The sequence below is a fragment of the Phragmites australis genome, chromosome 4, assembly GCF_958298935.1.
Source record: "Phragmites australis chromosome 4, lpPhrAust1.1, whole genome shotgun sequence".
NCBI lineage: Eukaryota > Viridiplantae > Streptophyta > Magnoliopsida > Poales > Poaceae > Phragmites > Phragmites australis.
In genome coordinates this window covers 5352410-5372784 of record NC_084924.1, presented here as the reverse complement: position 1 = coordinate 5372784, position 20375 = coordinate 5352410, and the positions used below count along the sequence as shown (strand labels likewise).

General features: G+C 46.8%; 3 protein-coding genes across 3 annotated transcripts; 2 read left to right on the top strand and 1 right to left on the bottom strand.

Moving 5' to 3' along the window:
- Positions 1 to 606: 606 nt before the first annotated feature.
- LOC133915384 (subtilisin-like protease SBT1.7) lies at positions 607 to 3326 on the bottom strand. The gene has a single exon (XM_062358526.1). The coding sequence runs from the start codon at positions 3132 to 3134 to the stop codon at positions 846 to 848; it is 2289 nt and encodes a 762-aa protein (XP_062214510.1). The 5' UTR covers positions 3135 to 3326; the 3' UTR covers positions 607 to 845.
- A 4382-nt stretch (positions 3327 to 7708) lies between these two features.
- Positions 7709 to 12388, top strand: LOC133915382 (uncharacterized). Its single transcript, XM_062358525.1, has 6 exons — positions 7709 to 8181; positions 8477 to 9328; positions 9538 to 9623; positions 10548 to 10682; positions 10804 to 11249; positions 11955 to 12388. The coding sequence occupies exons 1-5, from the start codon at positions 7900 to 7902 to the stop codon at positions 10979 to 10981; spliced, it is 1533 nt and encodes a 510-aa protein (XP_062214509.1). The 5' UTR covers positions 7709 to 7899; the 3' UTR covers positions 10982 to 11249; positions 11955 to 12388.
- An 892-nt stretch (positions 12389 to 13280) lies between these two features.
- On the top strand, positions 13281 to 20279 carry LOC133915381 (probable prolyl 4-hydroxylase 9). Its single transcript, XM_062358524.1, has 8 exons — positions 13281 to 13565; positions 13653 to 13775; positions 15797 to 15954; positions 16391 to 16493; positions 17290 to 17385; positions 19575 to 19640; positions 19710 to 19829; positions 20036 to 20279. Exons 1-8 carry the CDS (start codon positions 13419 to 13421, stop codon positions 20114 to 20116), a joined length of 894 nt encoding a protein of 297 aa, XP_062214508.1. The 5' UTR covers positions 13281 to 13418; the 3' UTR covers positions 20117 to 20279.
- Positions 20280 to 20375: the final 96 nt, after the last annotated feature.

Genomic DNA, 20375 nt, shown 5'->3' with positions numbered 1-20375 from the left:
AATTAACTATTTTATTAATATTAATATAAACAATGATGTTTAAAAAAACATCTTGCTATCTACTAATTTTTTTTTATAAACATCTCATCTAAACAACACGCGGTACATGCTCAACTTCGTGATGGCCGGATAAAACGGCGAATAGGGTGCTGCTAATATGGGAATCAGTGCTGGAGTCCACCTAAGACTGACCACTGCTAGCAAGCTGGACTGCTGGAGTATGCTATTCGGGGATGACGACTGCTACAGAAAACATGCTGGCAGTGGGTTAAGCAACCTGTTTTGGGAATGGAATATCTGACTTCATAGGCCTTGACGTCAGAGTGACTTCAAATGCTTGTGAGGAGTATTGGATTTGGGTGGTCCGATAAGATATAATGTTAAGTCAGAGGATTACTGTTTCAGTGTACCGTCTCTTACAAATCTATTGTTCCCCTCTTGCTTCATAATTGGATCCCCTGTTTTGCAGGAAGCGCAGACCACTAAAAATATCAAACGATGACAGATTGCCAGAGACATCGATGATTTGTATTGCACCGGAGCACCAATTGCTGGTTTATTATCTTTCAATTCGCCTGTCATTTATTAGGAGCAGGGCACACTTCGTGATCAGCTAAATAAAGCTTTGCTTAATTGTTGCTTCACCACAATCAGGTCAGTTACACCGGCAACTTAGAGACCGGAGTGACGAAAGAAACGGTAAAATCGCCACCCTAATCACCTGATACACCGATACACGCTACAGGAAGGAGCCTTGCATCCGAGAATGGCGCACGCCATTGCTATCTCGCTTGAGTTTAGCTCGAGATATAAGATGATGCTTGCTAAGTTGTTGCTAGAGCCGGTCAGGTCCACGTCGCCGCGATCGGGCTGGCGACCACGTGGCGGTCGCTGGACCAGACGAGCCGGCCGAACCCGTTGGTGCCCGACGGCATCCCGGCCGCCGTGAAGCTCACCGTGTAGCTCTGCTTCTCGCCGGCCTTGCTGAAGCTCAGCGTCGACGGCTCCACGGACACCGTCACCGGGGTGCTGCCCGCGGCGGCGCTGGCGGCCACCTTGTACGTGCCGGGCTGCCCCACGTTGGTGACCATGCGGGTGTGCTTCACCGTGCCGCCGGCGGCCGGGAACATCACGGAGAAGGACGGATAGTTGAGCGCGGTCACCGCGTACGTGCGGTTGGCGCTGCAGCCGTCGGACGACTGCTTGGTGAGCGCTGCAATCTGCATCGGACCGTAGTTGATGGCGCAGAGGAAGTCGACGTAGTCCGCGGCGGTGATGTCGTACACCAGGCCCGGATCCACCGCCTTGGCGGGGTCGACGTGGCCGGCGCCGACGTCAAGCGGCGTGGCGGGGTGGCCTGTGGCCACGTCGAGAATGCCATTGCCGTTGGGGTACTCCATGTACGCCGTGGTCATCAGAGCCGAGCGGATGGCCGCCGGGCTCCACTCCTGGTGCGCCGCGCGGAGCAACGCCGCCAGCCCGCTCACGTGCGGGCACGACATGGACGTGCCGGATATAATGTTGAAGCCGACGCGCCGGCTATCGCCGGGGAGCCCCGAGGGGCCGACGGACTCCGACCAGGCCGCAAGAATGTTCACACCGGGTGCGATAATATCCGGCTTTAGGACGCCGGGCGTCAAGGTGTTCGGCCCCCTCGACGAGAATGCCGCCACGACGGGAGACGGCTGGATGCCAACCTTTGTGCCGGCGAACACAATGGTAGCCGTCGGCTTCGGATCGGACACGGCGTAGTCCCTCATGGAGTTGCCGGCCTTCTCCCCAACGCCGGAGCCCGGGAGAATGTGCGAGTCGGCGACGAGCTCCTCGCCGTTCGCGGCGGTGTTGGCGAGCACCATGCCGGCGCCACCGGCGTCTTTGACGACGAAGCCCTTCTGGACCCTGGCGTTGGTGCCGCGGTCGCAAAGGACGATCTTGCCGGCGACCTTCTCCGGGATGAGGCTGCCGGACATGCAGAGCTGGCCCATGCTGCTGTTCGACGCGTTTCCCGCGTAGATAAGCGGCACCGGCGTGGTGGGCAAGGGCTTCCCTCTGTACAGGGAGACGCCGGTGTAGTTTTTGCCGTTGCCGAGGACGACGTAGGCGGGGAAGTCGCGGTCGATAGTCCCCGCGCCGACGGTGGTGATCCACGGCGCGCCGTTGGACAGTGTGGCCGCGCCTGGCCCGGCATTCCCAGCCGAGCAGGACACAAAGATCCCTTTTTCCATGGCGCTGAAAGCGCCCAATGCGATGCTGTCGCGGTAGTAGTCCGCGGTGCCGCCGCCGAGCGAGAGGGAGAGCACGTCCACGCCGTCGGCCACCGCGACGTCCATGGCCTTCAGGATGTCCGAGCTGAAGCACCCGCCGACCCAGCACACCTTGTATGTCGCCACGCGCGCGCGCGGTGCCATACCCTTGGCCGTCCCCGACGCGTACCCGAGCAGGTCCGCGCCCTGGACGGCGCCGCCGGCCGCCGTGCTCGACGTGTGCGTCCCGTGCCCGTCGTTGTCCCTCGGCGACCGCGACTCCTTGGACACGTCCACGGGGCCCTTGGCCGCCTCGTACCCCGTCAGGAAGAACCTTGCGCCGATGAGCTTCTTGTTGCACGCGGAGGCGTTGAAGTCGTTCCCCTCCTCGCACTTGCCCTTCCAGCCCGCCGGCACGGGGCCGAACCCCGTGTCGTCGTAGCTCGGCCTTTCCGGCCACACGCCGGTGTCCAGCACCCCAACGATAACGTCGCTCCCGGTGCTCGACTGCGGGAACAGCGCGTCCGTACCGTCCAGCCCCAGGAACTCCGGCGTCCGGGTGGTGTGCAGCTCGTACCGCACCTCCGGGTTGACGAGGAGCACCCCGGGCTGCGACTCCAGCGCCTCGGCCTCCGCTGGCGTCAGCCGCGCCGAGTAGCCGTGGACGAGCGTGTCGTAGGTGTACAGCACGGTGGCGGCGTCGGACACCGACTGCAGCGACGCGGCGTACCACTCCCCATGCTCCGCAAAGTCATTCGGCATGGCCGAATGCGACATGTGGACGATGTACGTCATCCGCTCGTCCCGTCCGGCCGCGGACACCGCCGACGCAGCCAAAAGGGCCGCGGCGGCCACCGCAAAGATCGCGCATCTTTCGCCATGGCGCCGCATTGTGAGTGAAACTGCTGGGAACAGAGTGGTGATTCTTTGCAATGGAAGTGAGATGGATCGGGGCGGTGTCTTTATAGAACCAAGAACGGGGTCAAATGATTGCAACCGGACAAAGGAAACAGATGGACCGGTGCTTCAGCTATCGGACGGGGAGGTGTGAGGGGGAAGACGGATGGAGAGAGAGAGAGAGAGTCGCTGCACATGGCTTGGCCGCTTTTATCTTTTGGTTTCGGCAGCACCCAGACACCCACCACATGACCGTTCCAGGGGGCAGAGGATGCTGCCCTGCAAACCGTGAAAGCGTTTTACTGGCCCAGTGTCCATTAGCGGTCAAGAGCAGTGGCACACTTGCACCTCGTGAATTGTTAACTTCCTCCTCCCCACGAGCCTGAGGACCAGGTAAAAACTGATGGGACTAAAGGTCGGTCTCCCTCTCCCATGCCGGTGATGGTGAACTTCTCCCGTTTCTCCGGCCAGGGCTCCAGATACCGGTGCGCAATATCTGTAAAGGAATAATCGTTGAAGCTTTTCGGAAGGATAACAATATGTCTAACAAGATCATGCCTCGTAATGATGCTGCTCTTTGATGATGGCGGGAGGTGGCGGTGCCTGCCGTGGGCGTTGAGTGGAACCTGACCGGCTTGGATGATGGCATGGCTGGCCGTAAGCCCGTAATTGAGCTAGAAAACAACATTTCCTTCGGCCGAGCCCATGTTAGATTGTTGCCTAGCAGACGCCGGTCAGCGATTGCTACTGCAATCGCTTGTCCAGATCGACCCGGACGAATGGGGTCGTGGACGAAAGCGAGGGAAAGGCGTTGTGCTTTGCTAGGCCGCGGCCCGCGTGACGATTCAGACTTGAAACGTGCGCGGTGTGTGGAACTGGGAACTTAGGATGCGGTGTGGAAACGGAAGCAAAGAAGGCGTCTCGTCGGCCCGAGCACCGTGTGGGCCGGCTGGCAACTGGGCTAGAGTGCAGTGAGCCCAAAGTAGCAGCAAGATGACGAAACACATAGAAGTGAAACTGAGAGCTCGAGTTTCGTCGACCGTTGTGGCAGCCGGATTCGGGGAGCTAAGTTGTCGATTTTGTCCTAGTTGATCTGCCACAGAAATTGCTGGAAGCTAGTAAGATGTTTACATGTTACATAGTACCAAATTGTAGTCTCGTGATCCCTCGAGACGAACAAGTTCATGTTCGATCAGTCTTGTTACGGTTCTGATGTCCTCTCCAATTCGCGTCAGGCTTTCGGATCAGTAATGCTAGTGGCTTGCAACTTGCAAGTTCCGCTGGTCTCCTCTCCTCTGGTGACAGCCTAGCGATCAGGTCGGAATGCTTCACCGCAGCAACCGCTCGACGTACGCTTCCACGCGGAATACCCCAGCCCTGACTACCGTACCCGTGTGAACACGAGTGGCTGGACGGACGCCGCAGTGGTATGAACTCGGCGCCGAGCGTAGGTCAGGTCCCACGGCGACCTTTCGGACCTGATTTGATTTCCTGGGCACCTTTGTTCGATTGCGTGCTCGCGTTGCGTCAGATCGGAGTGGTCGAGTGGACGGCACTGCGCAGCGGCCGGAGCTGATGACTGGTCTAGCTAGCAAGCATGCAAGCCTGGGCACGGCAGGCAGACAGGGGCCACGCGGGCGGTCCGAGCTCGCGCCTCGAGGGGTGCTGCAGCCTTCGCGCGGCTCATTGGCCTGCGGCGCACTACTCGCTGCAGCCGCACGCCCGTGCCTCTGTCAGTTTTTTTGCACGATCTTTTCGTCAGCACGGCTGGCTTGGGCGGTGGTCGTGCTTCCGTCAACCTAGAGCGGTGCGTGTTCCGCCAACCTAGATTCTTGTCTCTGGCAGCGGTTGGGTAACGCAATCAGCGAAGCAGAAGCTGGGTTTAACGTGCTCGGGTCGCAAGAGTTGTTTACCATCGGCAGTGGTAGCCTGGTAGGGGCATCTATCTGCATGGCGGCGGCGGCGGCCGCTGAGGCGTTGAATCCCGTGTTCGTTTGTCAGAATAATATTGAAAACACGAAACACCACACGGCAGTGCGGTGTTTTTCGCACAAGCCGGATCGCACCAATCGATGGCGTTTCCCGTGCTCGTTTGCATTCATGCTCGACTCGACGATATTCCGCTGCTGTAGATTTGGTCAGGAGCGTCTTTGGAACGTGTAAATTTCAATGAAAAGTTAAAAACCGGCTAGTTTCTTTATGCTACTAGTGAACATATGTTTTTTCGCCACGTTAGATGAGCTGAGTGCTTGTAAAGAGCTTAGTTTGCATAAGACGACGCTTAATATTTGTTAGCTAGGTAGCTGAATCTTCTAAGCACTCATTTGCATTTCTAATGAAACCGTAGAATCATTAATGTCAATGATTGGTAAGTTGATAATACAAGTACGTATTCAAAGTAAGGATGTTTGATCATTTTATATAGGTTTGGGCTCCTTTAATATAATCCTACGTCGTATGTTGCATGCTTTAATTAATATCAAGATAAGACAATTACAATATTGTATGTCTAGATCTACTCATATGAATCTCACCTAGTTCTCTGTGTTCTAAATCATAAGGATCATGTTGGATGAATCTAATCGTGTTTTAAATCAATTGTGAGTCTCAATATGTTGTTTCCGTATCTATCCGACCTCATATTTCTTATGTTTAGTTTTTCTTCTAACTTGTCCTGGTTTCCCCTTGCCTTTTTTTCTCCGTTTCCCGATGTATCCCATTCTCTTCTTATACAGTTAGGTTAGAGAAGTGTATCATACTCAAAGTCTCAAGTTTAAGCTTCATGAATTATGTTATTCGGGGGTAATTTTTCTCATGGTGATTATTAAACCCACCGTCCAAGGTAACATATTCGGTTCTCACATGATGATATATAATTAATATTATATACTCCCTAAATACCGTATATTAAAAAAGCTATATGAGGATGGTTTGCATCTTAATTGATATGAAGCTAGATGTAATCACCATAAAGTAAGATATGGAGATAACATGTTTGGAAGCTAATTGTTTCAGATACGGAAGCTATCTCCTATCCGGAAAGGATTTCTAGATATTCAGGAGTTTAATGATCTAAATATGATACGTCGGAGGAGTTTAAGTAGGACACGCCCTAGATTCCCTTGACTATATAAGGCGGCGAGAGGAGCACATTCAAGACATTGAAAGCAAAATCAAAGCCTAACAAACCCAAAGTCGCGAACCCATCTTTAAGTATAGTCAGATAGAAGATCAACACCCATTGAAGATCCACGTCACGAACAGTCCCCTACCCGACTAAATCTTCAACAGTGGATATACAAAAACCCTTAGTTCTTAGAGTTGATCCATCCACACACCTTATTGTACTGTGTGATCTTAAGAATAATCAAGACAAGACAAGATGTAGGGTTGTTATCCAACTCGAAGACTTGAACCTGTATAACTCTATGTTTCTTACATATTACTGATAGTAATTGAGTACAAATTCTCGACAACTCCATCCTTATGATATATAGTATATTCTACTCCCTCTGATTGCAAATATAGATTGTTTTAGCCTCCTCAACTATTCTCTAAATATAATTAATTCTCGGACTTCCATGCACTTTTTTCTCTTTTGTTCCATTCTTATCCTTGTTCAATGAATGCTACAACTCTCACAAATTAATAAGTTATTTTTTTCAATGCAGAATAAATAAAAGGCAACAAGATCAATTGATATACTTTTTTAATACTTGTGCACAAGTCTAAAACGACATATATTTGCAATCGAAAGGAGTAGTTCTTAATTATTAATTATTAAACCATCATCATCTAGCCCCTGACTCTTCTCAAAAAGGCCGATTGGGTTATACATAATTGAAGATTTAAGTATCTAACTGTATTAGAACTTATTTAGTCAAAAATAATTCTTGATAAATATATTCTTCATAGTCGAGAACAATCTCCAACTGAATATAACATTCCTCCAACCAAATTGAATTGTGCTCGTAGAGGTCTAAGGGCAGGGGAGGTGGGTGGGAGGGGAGTTGCCACGAGTGTCTCTAGTCGCATTCATCTCCTCCCGACGGGCACCAAAGCTACAGCTTTGCGTCTGTGAGTTTTTGAAGAACTTCCGGCACTCATTTGTATTGGAGAGAACAATTGTTAAATGACGTAGCCACATTCTTAGTCTTTAAACACTGGTGTATAATATTCTGTTTGGTATATATTTTTAGACTAGAATGTGAATAAGAAGATTTATTTAAATACATCTAGTATACTCTTGGTTTCAGTTATATTAAATTTCTAGAATTAAAAACACGCTGCTCTATTCTTTTAAAATTAGAGCTCTACCAAATAAAAACTAGATATCTTGAATTGTATATTGCCATGCTACTTTTAGTACGCGCTCGCCCGGGTTAAGCTCGTCCCAAATGCCACATCACCTTTGGGCCACCTGATCTAAGCATGGTTGCGGCCCAAACATGAAGCTGGGACGGCCCGTAAGGAGATGAACGGCCAGAAATCGGTGGTTCGCATCCGAGCCCTCCTCGTCATCGTCTTGACGTCTTCTACGGCCGTATGCCCGTTTTATCTTTTCAATTTATATATCGTATTTTTTTATCTTTAATAACACTAATTTATAGCTGAGTAGCCGAGTCTATTTTACCTATATTTTTTATCTTACTTATGTTTTTGACTGGCTCCGCTACCGACTGCACTGGAGCGCCGTTGCATCGGTGTCTACGTCACTCCGGCCCACTCGACAGGCTCAGCAATCGGCGGCAGCTAAACGATGGCGCTTCGCGCGGCTGAGCTCCGGCGACTTCTCCTACTCCGTAGCGGCGGCGAGGCGGCCCTTCCCCCTCTCGCGTGGCGCGGCCGGCCGGCGAGCACCGCCGCCCCCGCGGACAACGAGCGCGCGGGGAGGAGCGCCTACGAGGTGCTTGGGGTGGGAGAGACGAGCTCCTACGCCGAGATCAAGGCCTCCTTCCATCGCCTAGCGAAGGAGACGCATCCAGACGTCGCCGCGGCGGCGGGTTCCCGCCGATTCCTTCAGATCCTCGCCGCCTACGAGGTATTTAACGCAATTCAATTGCGCTAGCAAGATAATCACTAACTGTGGGACTCCTAATTTTGTCTCAAGGATTATAAGCCCTTATTCTGAGTAAAAATTGTGTGACTTGCCAAACTAGGGGTGCACACTGAGCATTAGTCCGTATATGTTCACATGTGGGAGGAAAAAATTGCTACAGAATTAATTTTCTAAGCAGCAGCTCGTCATTGCTTGATTCATTTGGAACCTGTGAATCAGCCAAAAAGCTGCAAGTTTATCATGAAACCTAGCTTATAGCAGGCTTGTAATATTGCAGATCTTATCGGATTCACAGAAAAGGGCTCATTATGATAGCTACCTGCGATCACAGAGGCGAGTTGTGCACAAGCATCCTAGGCCGTCTCAGTATGTCTATCCAAGTGGTTCAGGCTCAGGCATTGCATTAGCTAGAGAGAGCAATGTTGTTGAGTGGTTGAAATGGTATAGGCTTACCATTGATGACATTGTTACGAAGAAAAGGGTTGCGACTGGCTCAGGTTATTTTGATAGGCTTGAAAGTGAACTGTACACAGCAATCCACGCTGCATACTACGGCCCCGATGTTGAGTCCATGGATGTCCTTCCTGATTGCTTCGAAGCTGAGGAGAGGTCTGTATATGAGACCTCTGAGCTATTGCACCTTGTATCAGGCCGTGATCTGTTTGGTATTGTTAGTGTAGCTGATGGCGTCCAGGAGCTCACAGATGCTTGTCGTGAGAAGGTGGCACGTTTTGGTTTTAGAACTTCTGGGGTTATTACAAATGTTTCGACAAATGCAAATAAGGATTCAATATCTGTCAATCCTGTTGATAGACACAACAAAGAGATGGTGTATGATGATAATCCTCCATCAGATGCCTACAAGGATATTGAGTTGCGTATATGTGGGAAAGTAGTGGCTACTGCAACTAGGAGCCCCAAGTGCAATTGCATTGACAAAGGGGATGTAGAAGATCACATTCATGTATATCTTGTTCCAAATGAAGCGGTTGCATCTGATTTAATGCAAGGGAATCTTCTCCTTGGCACAATTACTGGGTTGGCCACCACTGGGGAGGAAGGAGCCTGCTGTGTCTATGATGGACACGGCATTAAGACACATGTAATTATGAAGCACAGGACATTGATGGTATGAAGTATGAATACATTTCTCAAATACTTATATGCTAAGATCAAATTGCTTATGCACACTGTAATATGTACAAATTTTTCTTATGGAATTCAAGAACCATGCATGATAGAATGGTGTCTATTGTTATATGACTGTGTGATGGTGCAACACTATTCTTTGGGCTAGTACTGTGTTGAGTGTTAGCTGCAACTTCATATGTTACACAGGTTAAACACATGCACTGGTATCAAGTTGGAGATGAAGTTTCACCCTGTGAGTGTCGATGTAGTAGGGCCCAGTTGCCACCTAGCAGGTATACTTACTTCTATATTGCTTGTGCGCCCATGTTGAACTCATGCTGCATATTTTAGCTGTATTGATGGAACCATGGAAATTAGTCCTTCCAAGTTCCAAATAGGATTGAATTGCTGATGAAGCAATGGTATGAACTAGAGCCTTAAATATGAAATGTTTAAGTTGAAAAAAAATAGGTTGGATTCTGATTTTAGGATAGATACCTTCAACGAACGTGTTTTGGTCAGCAACATACGTGCTTGACAGGGACATGGTTGTAAATCCTTAACTTTGTTAAATCTATCCCGTATCAAGTGAGTGTCCAATGACAAGGATCCTAGACTTCCTGGTCAATGAACTGGAGAGGTTCAGATAGCTGCTCAGTTGAGAGCTACTCCCTCCATTCTCAAACAGATTTTGTTTTAGGAATTTGGTTTTGTTCTCAAATAGATATCATTTTAGGTTTTCTAGGTGGTTTTTTCCCAAAAGAGCCCCTAATTAAAGCTCTTGGAAGTTGGAATAGGATTAAATGAGTATGGTGGATTGATGACTTGGGTGCTATTACTTGAAAATGAGAACATTCAAGAGGGGTAGACATATCAAAGGTGAGAATTGATTGTAACCTTGGTCTATGTGTTGAAGGCTAAAACAACATCTAAAAAAGAACAGAGGTAGTATTATTTTGCTGAATTGCTTGTTGTTATTGGAAAAATATGTATAATTGAGTAATAGACCATCCCACCCCCCCCCCACCCCCCCAACAAAAAAAAAGGTAATACTCCAAACCATGCAAAAAGTTTGCCTCTAGTTTGTCCAAGTCTTGAAGGGTGGTACTCAACAAGTAATCTGTGCAGCAAATTCATCTATCAGCATGAAAAAACTTACCCGGTATCGTTGTAAAGGCAATAATGACCAGTCCTCTTATACACTTCCTCTTTTGCAGGTATTGGCTCTTTGAACCTCGTTGCTACATGCATGATACTGGTGGCTGGTATATTGAGACATTTGGGAGAGACAAGAAAGGGAGGACAATTCCATCACAAAGACAGTGGGATAGTTTCAATGAACATTCTGAAAAGTAAGTTTTACAAGTGTTGTTGCTACTTAAATTGGCTTGTTTGGTTGATACATTCGTGTTGCAGCTGCACACAAGGTACAAATTGTTATTGTTGGCTCAGATTTTCGATCTGGAATTGCAGGAGATTGCATCCAGCAATGTACCTCGTCACTCTTGCTTACAGATCTTTAGATCTTGAGGATGCTCGAAGAAGACAATGGAGCATGAGTAACTTCTTGCAATTGCCATTATCTCATATTCATCAGTTATTCAAAAAAATTCTTAATAGGGACAAGGGGGATGACATGAGGACACCATGACAATAGTTGTTTGGCGAACTCATTATCCTTCTTCAGCAGCTAGTCTGAAGCTGTGGTGTCACCCTTTGTTGGTTTCGTTCCGCCTATCTTTGAGCAAACTGTTTGTCAGTGTGGCACTGTATAGTTTGTGAGGAAATTATGCAGTTTTCTTGAAATGATAACTGGTAAGAACATCTTTCTGAGGCTGTGGACTGTTCTGCATGTTTGATATAGAGCGTGATGGTGGGACTTGCAGAGTATCTGCAATGAAATAGCTGACCCTATGATGGTAAGACAGCTAGAACCCTACGTTTTAACATCTTTGTATGCAGTGTATGACCATTTTTTAGCATCTTAGCAGTGGCATGTAGCTTTTCCATAGATGTTGGTATCCACTACTGTTCACATATTATTATAGTATTACAATTGTGGTATATGTTCGTAAGAATTTTAATCCAAACTTTGCTGAACTACAACTACGCTTTGCATCTGAAAGTTTGTTGTCTTGCAACCTGAGGGAGTGTGTGAAGTTCTAATCGATTTTACTTTAGATAAAAAAGGAGGAGGTGGCGCCTTCTAAATTTGAACTGATTTTACGAGAAGTCGCCATGCTGGCATTAAAATTTTCAGTTATTATGCATTTCATATATTACTTTAAGTTCCCTGGTACTTTTCTGAGAGGTGGTTGTTACTTGTTAGCACTTTACACGAATGACTATGATCGGGCTTATTTATTTTGAAAAGTAAGTCATTCTATATCTACAGCTGCATCACTGCTCAGAAAGGGCTAGTTTGGAATTATCTTGCGGGTAGATTCATTTGCACGTGATTTGTGTTTTTTTGTATGACTGACATGCCTCATGTGATATATTATTGTTCATGCCGACCAATTTTTTTTGACGGGAACGAGTCACTGAATTTAGTTTTCTGGTTGATGAAAAACTTGCATTTTAGCTTTGCTATACTCTTAACTATCTCCATTTGTGAGCTGCAGGACTGTAAGTCTGCATTCTGCAACTACTGAACTACTCTGTTAGTCTGGTACCACCTGAAGTCGCTCTATACATACCATGTGGGTCCGTTGTCTACTAATGGCTATAGCCTATAGCTTCAACAGTGTGTGAGCAAAAGGCTCCGGGAACAAAAACATGAGCCGCTTAATACGGAAAAGAACAAAAACCTGAGAATTGACCAAGAACACTAACATACCAATGACCAGGATGGATGGAAAAGAAAATAGTGAAGCAAGAAGTTTATGAAGATCCCACGGCTGAAGTTGAAGCTTTTTATACGAGTTGAAGCATTTCCTTGTAAGCATTTGGACACCGGAACCTTCTGAAGGCTACAGCTGGTTATGGAGTCAATTAGCTGACTTGTTAACCATACCTCGTCATTTACTCTTAGTTATTTTAGTTGATTACCACTGCAGCAATTGATCTTGGTTATGCATGCGCCATCTATGATGTAAGGCATATTCCCATAGTGAAATTTATAAGCGCCGGCGACGGAGTGTGCTTTTTGGGATTAGAGGAATGTTTGGAGAAGCAGATCGACTTAACGGAGGAGGTGGGTGTGGGGTGGTGAGGCGATAGGGACACCGCCGGCTGCTGGCAGTGGAGGATGGTTGTTGGCCAGTGTCATGGGTTAACGAGCGTGACTGTTAATTCGATGGTAGAAATGTTGCTGGACACAGGTGGAGGAGGACGAGAGAGAGGAGAGCGAGCACGTAGATGAGGACAGGAGGTTGAACACGGCTCATATCATTATTAAAAAATAGACGGTTTTTTTTGACTCTTCACCACTAAATACAGATGTAGTATCTGAATATGAACATACGCACTCACCTCATACACACGAACCCACACCACACATATCTAACGCATGCACATGCTAGCCCTACAACTACACGCAGCTTGAAGAAAGCGTCCATCCGAAGATTACTAGGACCCATCAAGAATCCCATAGACGACGAGTACGTCGTAATCCTTTCTGTAGCACCACGCCGGAGAAACTGTGAAAACCGAAATAAATCGGAGCCCGCGTGCGTCACCCAGACTTCGAGTCCGGATGGGTTCGGCACGTTCGAAAAAAAAAATAGACGGTTGATAAGTAGCATTCGCCTGTAAACTTGTACTGTGAAGCAGGGTACTACAGTTTGGGACGCAGCAGCAGTTGTAGACTGTGCAATTCCCGTGAACTGGGCCTGGGCCCACCTTAACCGCCCGTCTTCCCGTTGCTCGCACGCACGTGATGTAACGCGCCGGCCCGTCTCTCGAGTACTTGGGGCCCACCCGTCACAGATCTCCATCTTCCGAAGAAAAAAAAAAGCTCCATTAGAGAGGAGAAGACCCACACGCGCTCTCTGGCGACACGAGCACTTCGTCCTCGTCCTCGTCTCCCGCTCAACAACCACACGCGTCAGACGGGAGGCGCCTCTCACCATCGGCGAGACCGCCGGATGAAGGGTGGTGGAGTCACCAGGGCCAGCGGCGGAGGCTCCGGCGGCGTGGGGCTGATGCGGACGCGACTGCGGCTGCCCGTGGTGCTCCTCTCCTGCTCCCTCTTCTTCCTCGCCGGCTTCTTCGGCTCCCTCCTCTTCGCCCAGGTAACGTAACGTAGCGCCGCCGCCCGTGAGCCGGTGCCGCGTTCCGATTCGCTGTTGCGCCGCTCCTGATCTGGTGGGGTGGCGCAGGATCCGCAGGAGGAGGAGGTGGTGGACCTGCCGGGGCGGAGGGAGCGCCTACTGCAGGCGGCGTGGCCCGAGATGCCCTACGGCGAGTCTGGCGAAATCGCGCCGTACTTGATCCCATACCAGGTGATGTCTCGTTCGGATTCCGTCCCGCCGTGGGTTGGTTGTTCCGTCGTCGTTTACCCATTATTTTGTTTTTTCAAGAAAAAAGTCTATTTTTTATCTCTCAACTATTGCTGCTAGGGTTTAATTTTCGTCATTCAACTCTAATATCGGAAATTTTTCATCCCATAACATTTAAAATCGTCCTGAACTCATCCCTCAACCTATTTCAGAGTGATTTTGCACATGTGGTACTGCTGACTTACATCCCCATCTATCAGCCTTTTTCTTCTTCTCCCCCATCGTCGCTCGAGTCTGCGCCCCGGCCAAGACTGGCCGCGGCCTCCACTGCGGAAGAAGAGGGCCATGGCCCGTACTGCGCCGAGGCTCTGGCCGTCGATCCGGGTGCGCTGCCCTGCTGGTCGGAGCCCACCAGGGAGGCGGTGATGGCTACCCAACGATGATCGTGGCCAGATTATGGAATCACGGCGCGATGGCCGGTACAGCTACAACCTCCACGGCGCAACGGTATGAAGGTTGGGCCCAACACAAAGCAAGAAAAGACAACACCACAGCACGGCCGAAGCACTGGCTACGATGGCACGGCCGGGTTGAGAGAGAGAGGGCATGAAGAATTAACCGTCGACGTTGACGACATTGGCCAACCAAATGACGCGAGCACGACAAATTGTATCTGCCGACGAATGGGTAGCACCATGTGCGACAGCAGCAGCAAGGCTCTGACCAGCGGTGGTGGAGGCAAGAGTGGGCGGCCAGCAGGGCGGCGCAGCCGGCTCGGCGGCCAGGGCCTCAGCGCAGTAGGGGCTCTACCGCTCTGGCCCTCTTTTTCGGCGATGGAGGTGGGCAGCGGGGGAGAAGAAGAAGAGGCTAACAGGTGGGCCCTAATGTGGGAGAGGCTAAGTCAGCATAGTCAAGCTACGTAGGATACAAGTCATCAGCGTCATATGTGAAAAACCACTCTGAAACAGGTCGAGGGATGGGTTCCAGATGATTTTAAATGTTAGGGGATGAAAGATTTGTGGTTTTAGAGTTGAAGGACGAAAATTAAACCGTAGCGATAGTTGAGGGATGAAAAATAGACTTTTCCTTTTTTCAAAGTTTGGTGTGATGTAATAATGAGGAGGGCATGCTTGCGCGCATGAGTGTTCGTCGCAAATTTTACGCTGGGATGTGAATAAAAGGCGTTGGGTGGTCACATTCCTCCTGGTTCACTCAATTTGACTATAGGGTGGTATGTTGTGGTGGACAGTTGGGATGAGAGTGATCTATCAGAGTAAATTATCTCCCGATTATAATTGTACCTTTTGTCCAGCGGATTTAGTGTGATACCCTGATAAGAAGCATGTGATTGTGGCGGAGTGCGGGGTTTGTTGCGAGCATGCAACTTTCATGGGCGTGGTGTGATGGAATCATGGTAGGCATTTCGAATTTGGGATGGTTGTGTAGGCATCATGACACAAGCAGAAAATGCAACGAATGTGATCTTTTTTAACAGTTACGTGGCGTCTGACCAATGCAGAGCTAACCTGTATTTCTGCCGTCGGCTTAGCTAGATCCTCGTTACTTGTTTCGTATGACCAGACAATTGCTCACTAAATCGGCATATTGAAGGAATGTTTTTGCAACAGAAGGATGTAGATTATCTAGCTTCTATTTCTTGCCTAATATATAAGTGTGAATTGGGCAATTGTGTAGGTTATTGGCTACGTTGAGAAAAGTTGTTTCAAGTAAAAGGAACATGTTGACTGATGTCCTGTAAATAATTTAGTGATTCACTTTTAGGCACCCTAGATCACTCACCATACATGCATCTCACATTTAGCTCATTGCTGTATTACCATTGTCCCATTCCTTCAAAATTGCACTAGTTTTTAAGGTGAGAACCCAGTGATTTTTTTTATATCTTACTTCTGTTACTTATTACACCGTAATCTCAGCTTCACCAACTATTGTTGTTTTTCTTATCATCTTCGGGAAACTGATCGATGCTGCTTTAGTAACATAACTCTGACATTCTTGAGCAGATTTTGAGCTGGCAGCCTCGTGCATTGTATTTTCCACAATTTGCGACATCAGAACAGTGTGAAAATATAGTACGAACTGCAAAGGAAAGACTTGCACCGTCAACATTAGCTTTGAGGAAGGGAGAAACCAAGGAGAGTACCAAAGGAATCAGGACAAGGTAACCTTACAGTCGAGATTAATTATAGTACAGGAAATAGGTTGACAAAATGGAGCTTGTTTATTACTGTGGAGAGATTGTGCAGTAGTTTTGTCTATGGAATGCCGCATTGTTATACCAAAACTTCTGCTTACTATTGGGAACACATAATGGGATAGATATGTCTGTTGTTGACTGTTGATTTCCGCATTTCTGAGTTTTCCAGTATCCATCAATACATTTTTTTTTCATGTTTAATGAATTTTCCACTAAAATGGTTGACATTTAAGAGTGCCACACATATTCTTCATGTTGACATCCAATTCTTCAGTGATTATGTTTCTTGTATTCTAGCTTCAGATGATGCTTTGTCTTCCACACATAACCATGAAAATAACTAGACCTCTGGCATTATCTGATTTGCAATGAACTAATGACAATTCCTTCTGACAAGCAGTTCAGGAACATTCCTCAGTGCTAATGAAGATCCAAGTGGAACCCTTGCAGAAGTTGAAAAGAAGATTGCAAGGGCTACCATGATACCCCGAAATCATGGGGAGGTACTATCCCATAAAGTTTGCTATTGTATACCGTATTTTAGTGTTTGTCATTTCAATTAAATGTACCAGAGAATTTATTCTCTCAAGGAGACTTAATGTACATGTGTCCATTTCTTTTCTGGAACAAATTTATGTGCCAGTGGGACCCAGCACAATGGAGACAAACCAACAGATAATAATATGTACAAAATAACAAGGGTTGAAACAAGAAAGTGATCTACTGGGAAAAAATAAAATATTTGAAAATGATACAATCCTGAGCTAAAAGTTTCTAAATCCATGTTGATTCTTTTTTTTTGCCAAGTGCGCTCATGCTTTGGCTGGTATCTAAAACAAGAACAGCTTATAAAGTGTGTTAATTCTGTCCGTGACATGCTGGCATTTCACATGAAGCATACATTTTACAGCTTTAATGGTTCCCATATGTGATATTGGCATATGATGAGTTTCTTATAAAGAATGGAAGTGTTATCTTCTACATATGCAAATATAACTTCAAAGATAACCTTGCTGTTTGCACAGTAGGACTAACAGGAAGCGTGCCTACTGTTAATAGTTTTAGATTAGTCCTTGCAGTACCATATTCTTTCTACATTACACTTGGTAATTTTCCTTCCCCTGAAAAAAAAATTGTCCATATTGATCTATGGATGCTATATTCTTTGTGCAATTGTTGAGTTTCGCGCCCATTGAAGTGACATACTTTGGGATCATTCATAATGTATTGGAAAAATACATGAAATTCATCATTTATAGTATTTATTGATTGACTATTTACTTTTGTCATATCTTGAAGCCCTTTAATGTCCTGCGGTATGAGATTGGACAAAGGTACGCTTCGCATTATGATGCGTTTGACCCTGCTCAATACGGTCCTCAAAAAAGTCAAAGGGTATGTTGCAGTTTTGCTTGCATTCTGCCTAACCTGAGCTTTGTTGTGACGTTGAGTGAATTGAACTATTTTTACTCCGAGAAGAAGAAAGGCACTAATATTCTAAAAAGTGCTAGCTATTAATAACATGTCTTTTTTACAATGGAATCCTAAATATGAGATTTAACTGTTTATGTAGTTATTAAGAAACGGGTAGCTAGGATAACTAGATCGACCTGCCTAGCAGGCTCTGATCTTTATTTTGTTTATTTTTTTCCTTGCTTAATCCGAAACACACTGCTGGCTTTATATAGGTGATTACATTTATTTATGGAAGGAGATAACTAAGGAAACCTTCAAGCTAAACAAGAAAATAACTAACCAAATCTTCTCCAACTAAACATGGAAGTAATAACTAATGTAACTACTAATTTAATTCGAAACTTAACTAATCTATTAATTGCATTCCATAACATTTCCCTCCTTGTCATGAAACAGCTCGTCCTCGAGTTGAATTTCTTGCGCCTAAGAATCTGCCATTATCGTTGTATTGGTATACAACCATATCTTCTTCTAATTCCAGAAAATGAATTCCCTTCATTGAACATTGACGTAGGTGATCTTTAGAAAATGACTCAGGGCAATTGAACATAACCCTTTTGCACGGTGATCAGCCATCTCATGTGTAGTCAGGTAGCGCATGTGTTGTCCAACAACGGGGGTGGGAGAAGGAACTGCAGGAATTGGAGATGATTGACGACCTCGTTGACCTTCATGATGGACTACTAGAGTTAACCTCAGGTTTGATGCTGCTACGGTTGTTGTTGCTACCGTTGCATGTGTTGTGGTTGTTGTTGCTGCTGTTGTTGGGTGAGATGAGTGCTTAAGGATAGAATCATCGGGCTCTTCAGACAGTCGTTGTTCATAAGCACGTGCCAAACTCATGGCTGTTTGCAGATTGGAAGGGAATTGGAGTTCCACATCAGTGCTAAGGGGTTTGTCGAGGCCTGAAGTGAACAATTGAATATGTTGTTCTGGGAGAAGCGGTGTGGTCCAGTTCAAGAGAGACAAAAATTGCTTATGATAATCTACCACAGAACTGGTTCGGCAAAGGCGAGCTAACTCACCCAAAGAGTTAGTATGGATTGGCGGCCCAAAACGCATGTTGACAAATTCTGAAAATTTGCGCCAAGATATGGTTCCTTCTTCACGTTCCAACTGCATGCACCACTATTGGGCTTCACCCGTTAAGTGGTAGGATGCGAGCCAAACCTTCTCTTCTTTGAGAGTGCGCTGACCCTAAAAAATTGTTCACATCGGTTGAGCCATGGTAACGGATCATCTTCGCCGTCATAGGTCAGGAAGGATAGTTTATGATAGAGAGTAACTCCCCGTTTATCTTCATTGTGATCCATGGGAAAGAGGCCCGAATTGCCCTTGTAGCTGTCATCACCAGCCTTAGAACCTTCACCCATGTCGGGCTGCGCGGATGAAAGACGCCCTTCGAAGTTGTCTTGACGGAGCTTGATGGTGGCAAGGTCTGTCTTGATGGCGGCCATGTTAGTGGAGAGCTGGCGCAGAATGTCTTCAAGGGTCTTCCGATCACCCATGGCAGAAGAGGGCGGCGGCGTGGAGCGAAAAACAGTTGGAGCGGTGGGGGGCAAGTAGGTGGCAGTGAAGGCGTCGACTGGTGGAGCGGTGGCTGGTAGGTAGTGGCTGGCAACGGTGGGGAGCAGGATCGGTGTCTCTGATATCAAATATTAAGAAACATGTAACTGGGATAACTAGATCGCACTGCCTAGCAGGTTCTGATCTTTACTTTGTTTATTTCTTTGCTTGCTTAATCCAAAACACACTGCTGCCTTTATATAGGCACATTTATTTATGGAAGGAGATAACTAAGGAAACCTTTAAGCTAAACAAGGAAATAACTAATCTAATATTCTCCAACTAAACATGAAAGTAATAACTACGGAAACTACTAATTTAATTCCAAAATTAGCTAATCTGTTGATTGCATTCCATAACAGTAATCTAGTTTATCTCCTAGATTTTTTTTGTTCCTCTCTTTGATTTCCCACATTCACAGCACACTGATTTTTCAGGAATATGTTAATCTACATACTTGAATGCTGGAGACAAGTAATTTTTGTTAAATTATTCAACTAAAGTATGTAACTAAGGGAACTGATTGAAATGTGATGTCTCAGGTGGCATCTTTCTTGCTTTATCTAATGGACGTCGAAGAAGGGGGAGAAACTATGTTCCCATATGAGGTGAGTGCCAATGAAAAATTGCTATGTATTTTGTAACTATATTCTAATGCATCCTGTGCTGATTTACAGAATGGGGAGAATATGGACATAGGCTATGACTATGAACAGTGCATTGGCCTAAAGGTGAAACCAAGGAAGGGTGATGGTCTCTTGTTTTACTCCCTTATGGTAAATGGCACCATCGACCCGGTATGTGGTAGTCACTCAAATTATTCCTGGCCTCTTTTTTTCATACTGTAAATTGTGCACGAAGTAGGAACTCATGTCGTCGTGGCGTTATCTTTCATCTGCAGTAGACGCTAAATTCTGTGCTAAATGAATCTAGAGTTACCACTACTCCATGGTAATATTGGATAGTGTGTACTACTAACTTGTGCGTGGACATGCTGTCGCAGACTTCACTTCATGGTAGCTGCCCAGTGATCAAGGGCGAGAAATGGGTCGCCACAAAATGGATTAGAGATAATACGGTGTAGATGCGGTCAAGAGGCGCAAGAGTCAAGACTCCCTCCAAAATAGATACACGTACACTAACCATTTCTGTACACAGTTGACAGTTCCGTATCCTTGCACATTATATTTGTTCAATTGCCGTGCACATTAATAAACCAGTGAAGAGAAAGTGTAGCCGTTCTGTTTGCTTTGTGTCAATTGCCGTTGCAACAGGGAAATGACGACAGGCTGTACTATAATGCTGTACCCCTAAGTTCTCAATGAAAAGGAGACGTACATGAA

Bases quoted from the DNA above. Each gene is read 5' to 3' on its own strand.
- LOC133915384 (XM_062358526.1), bottom strand. From the start codon at position 3,134: ATGCGGCGCCATGGCGAAAGATGCGCGATCTTTGCGGTGGCCGCCGCG.
- LOC133915381 (XM_062358524.1), top strand. From the start codon at position 13,419: ATGAAGGGTGGTGGAGTCACCAGGGCCAGCGGCGGAGGCTCCGGCGGC. The intron at 19,641-19,709 runs GTGAGTGCCAAT...GCTGATTTACAG, and splicing joins AAACTATGTTCCCATATGAG to AATGGGGAGAATATGGACAT. The intron at 19,830-20,035 runs GTATGTGGTAGT...ATGCTGTCGCAG, and splicing joins TAAATGGCACCATCGACCCG to ACTTCACTTCATGGTAGCTG.
- LOC133915382 (XM_062358525.1), top strand. From the start codon at position 7,900: ATGGCGCTTCGCGCGGCTGAGCTCCGGCGACTTCTCCTACTCCGTAGC. The intron at 9,329-9,537 runs GTATGAAGTATG...TATGTTACACAG, and splicing joins TGAAGCACAGGACATTGATG to GTTAAACACATGCACTGGTA. The intron at 9,624-10,547 runs GTATACTTACTT...CCTCTTTTGCAG, and splicing joins GCCCAGTTGCCACCTAGCAG to GTATTGGCTCTTTGAACCTC.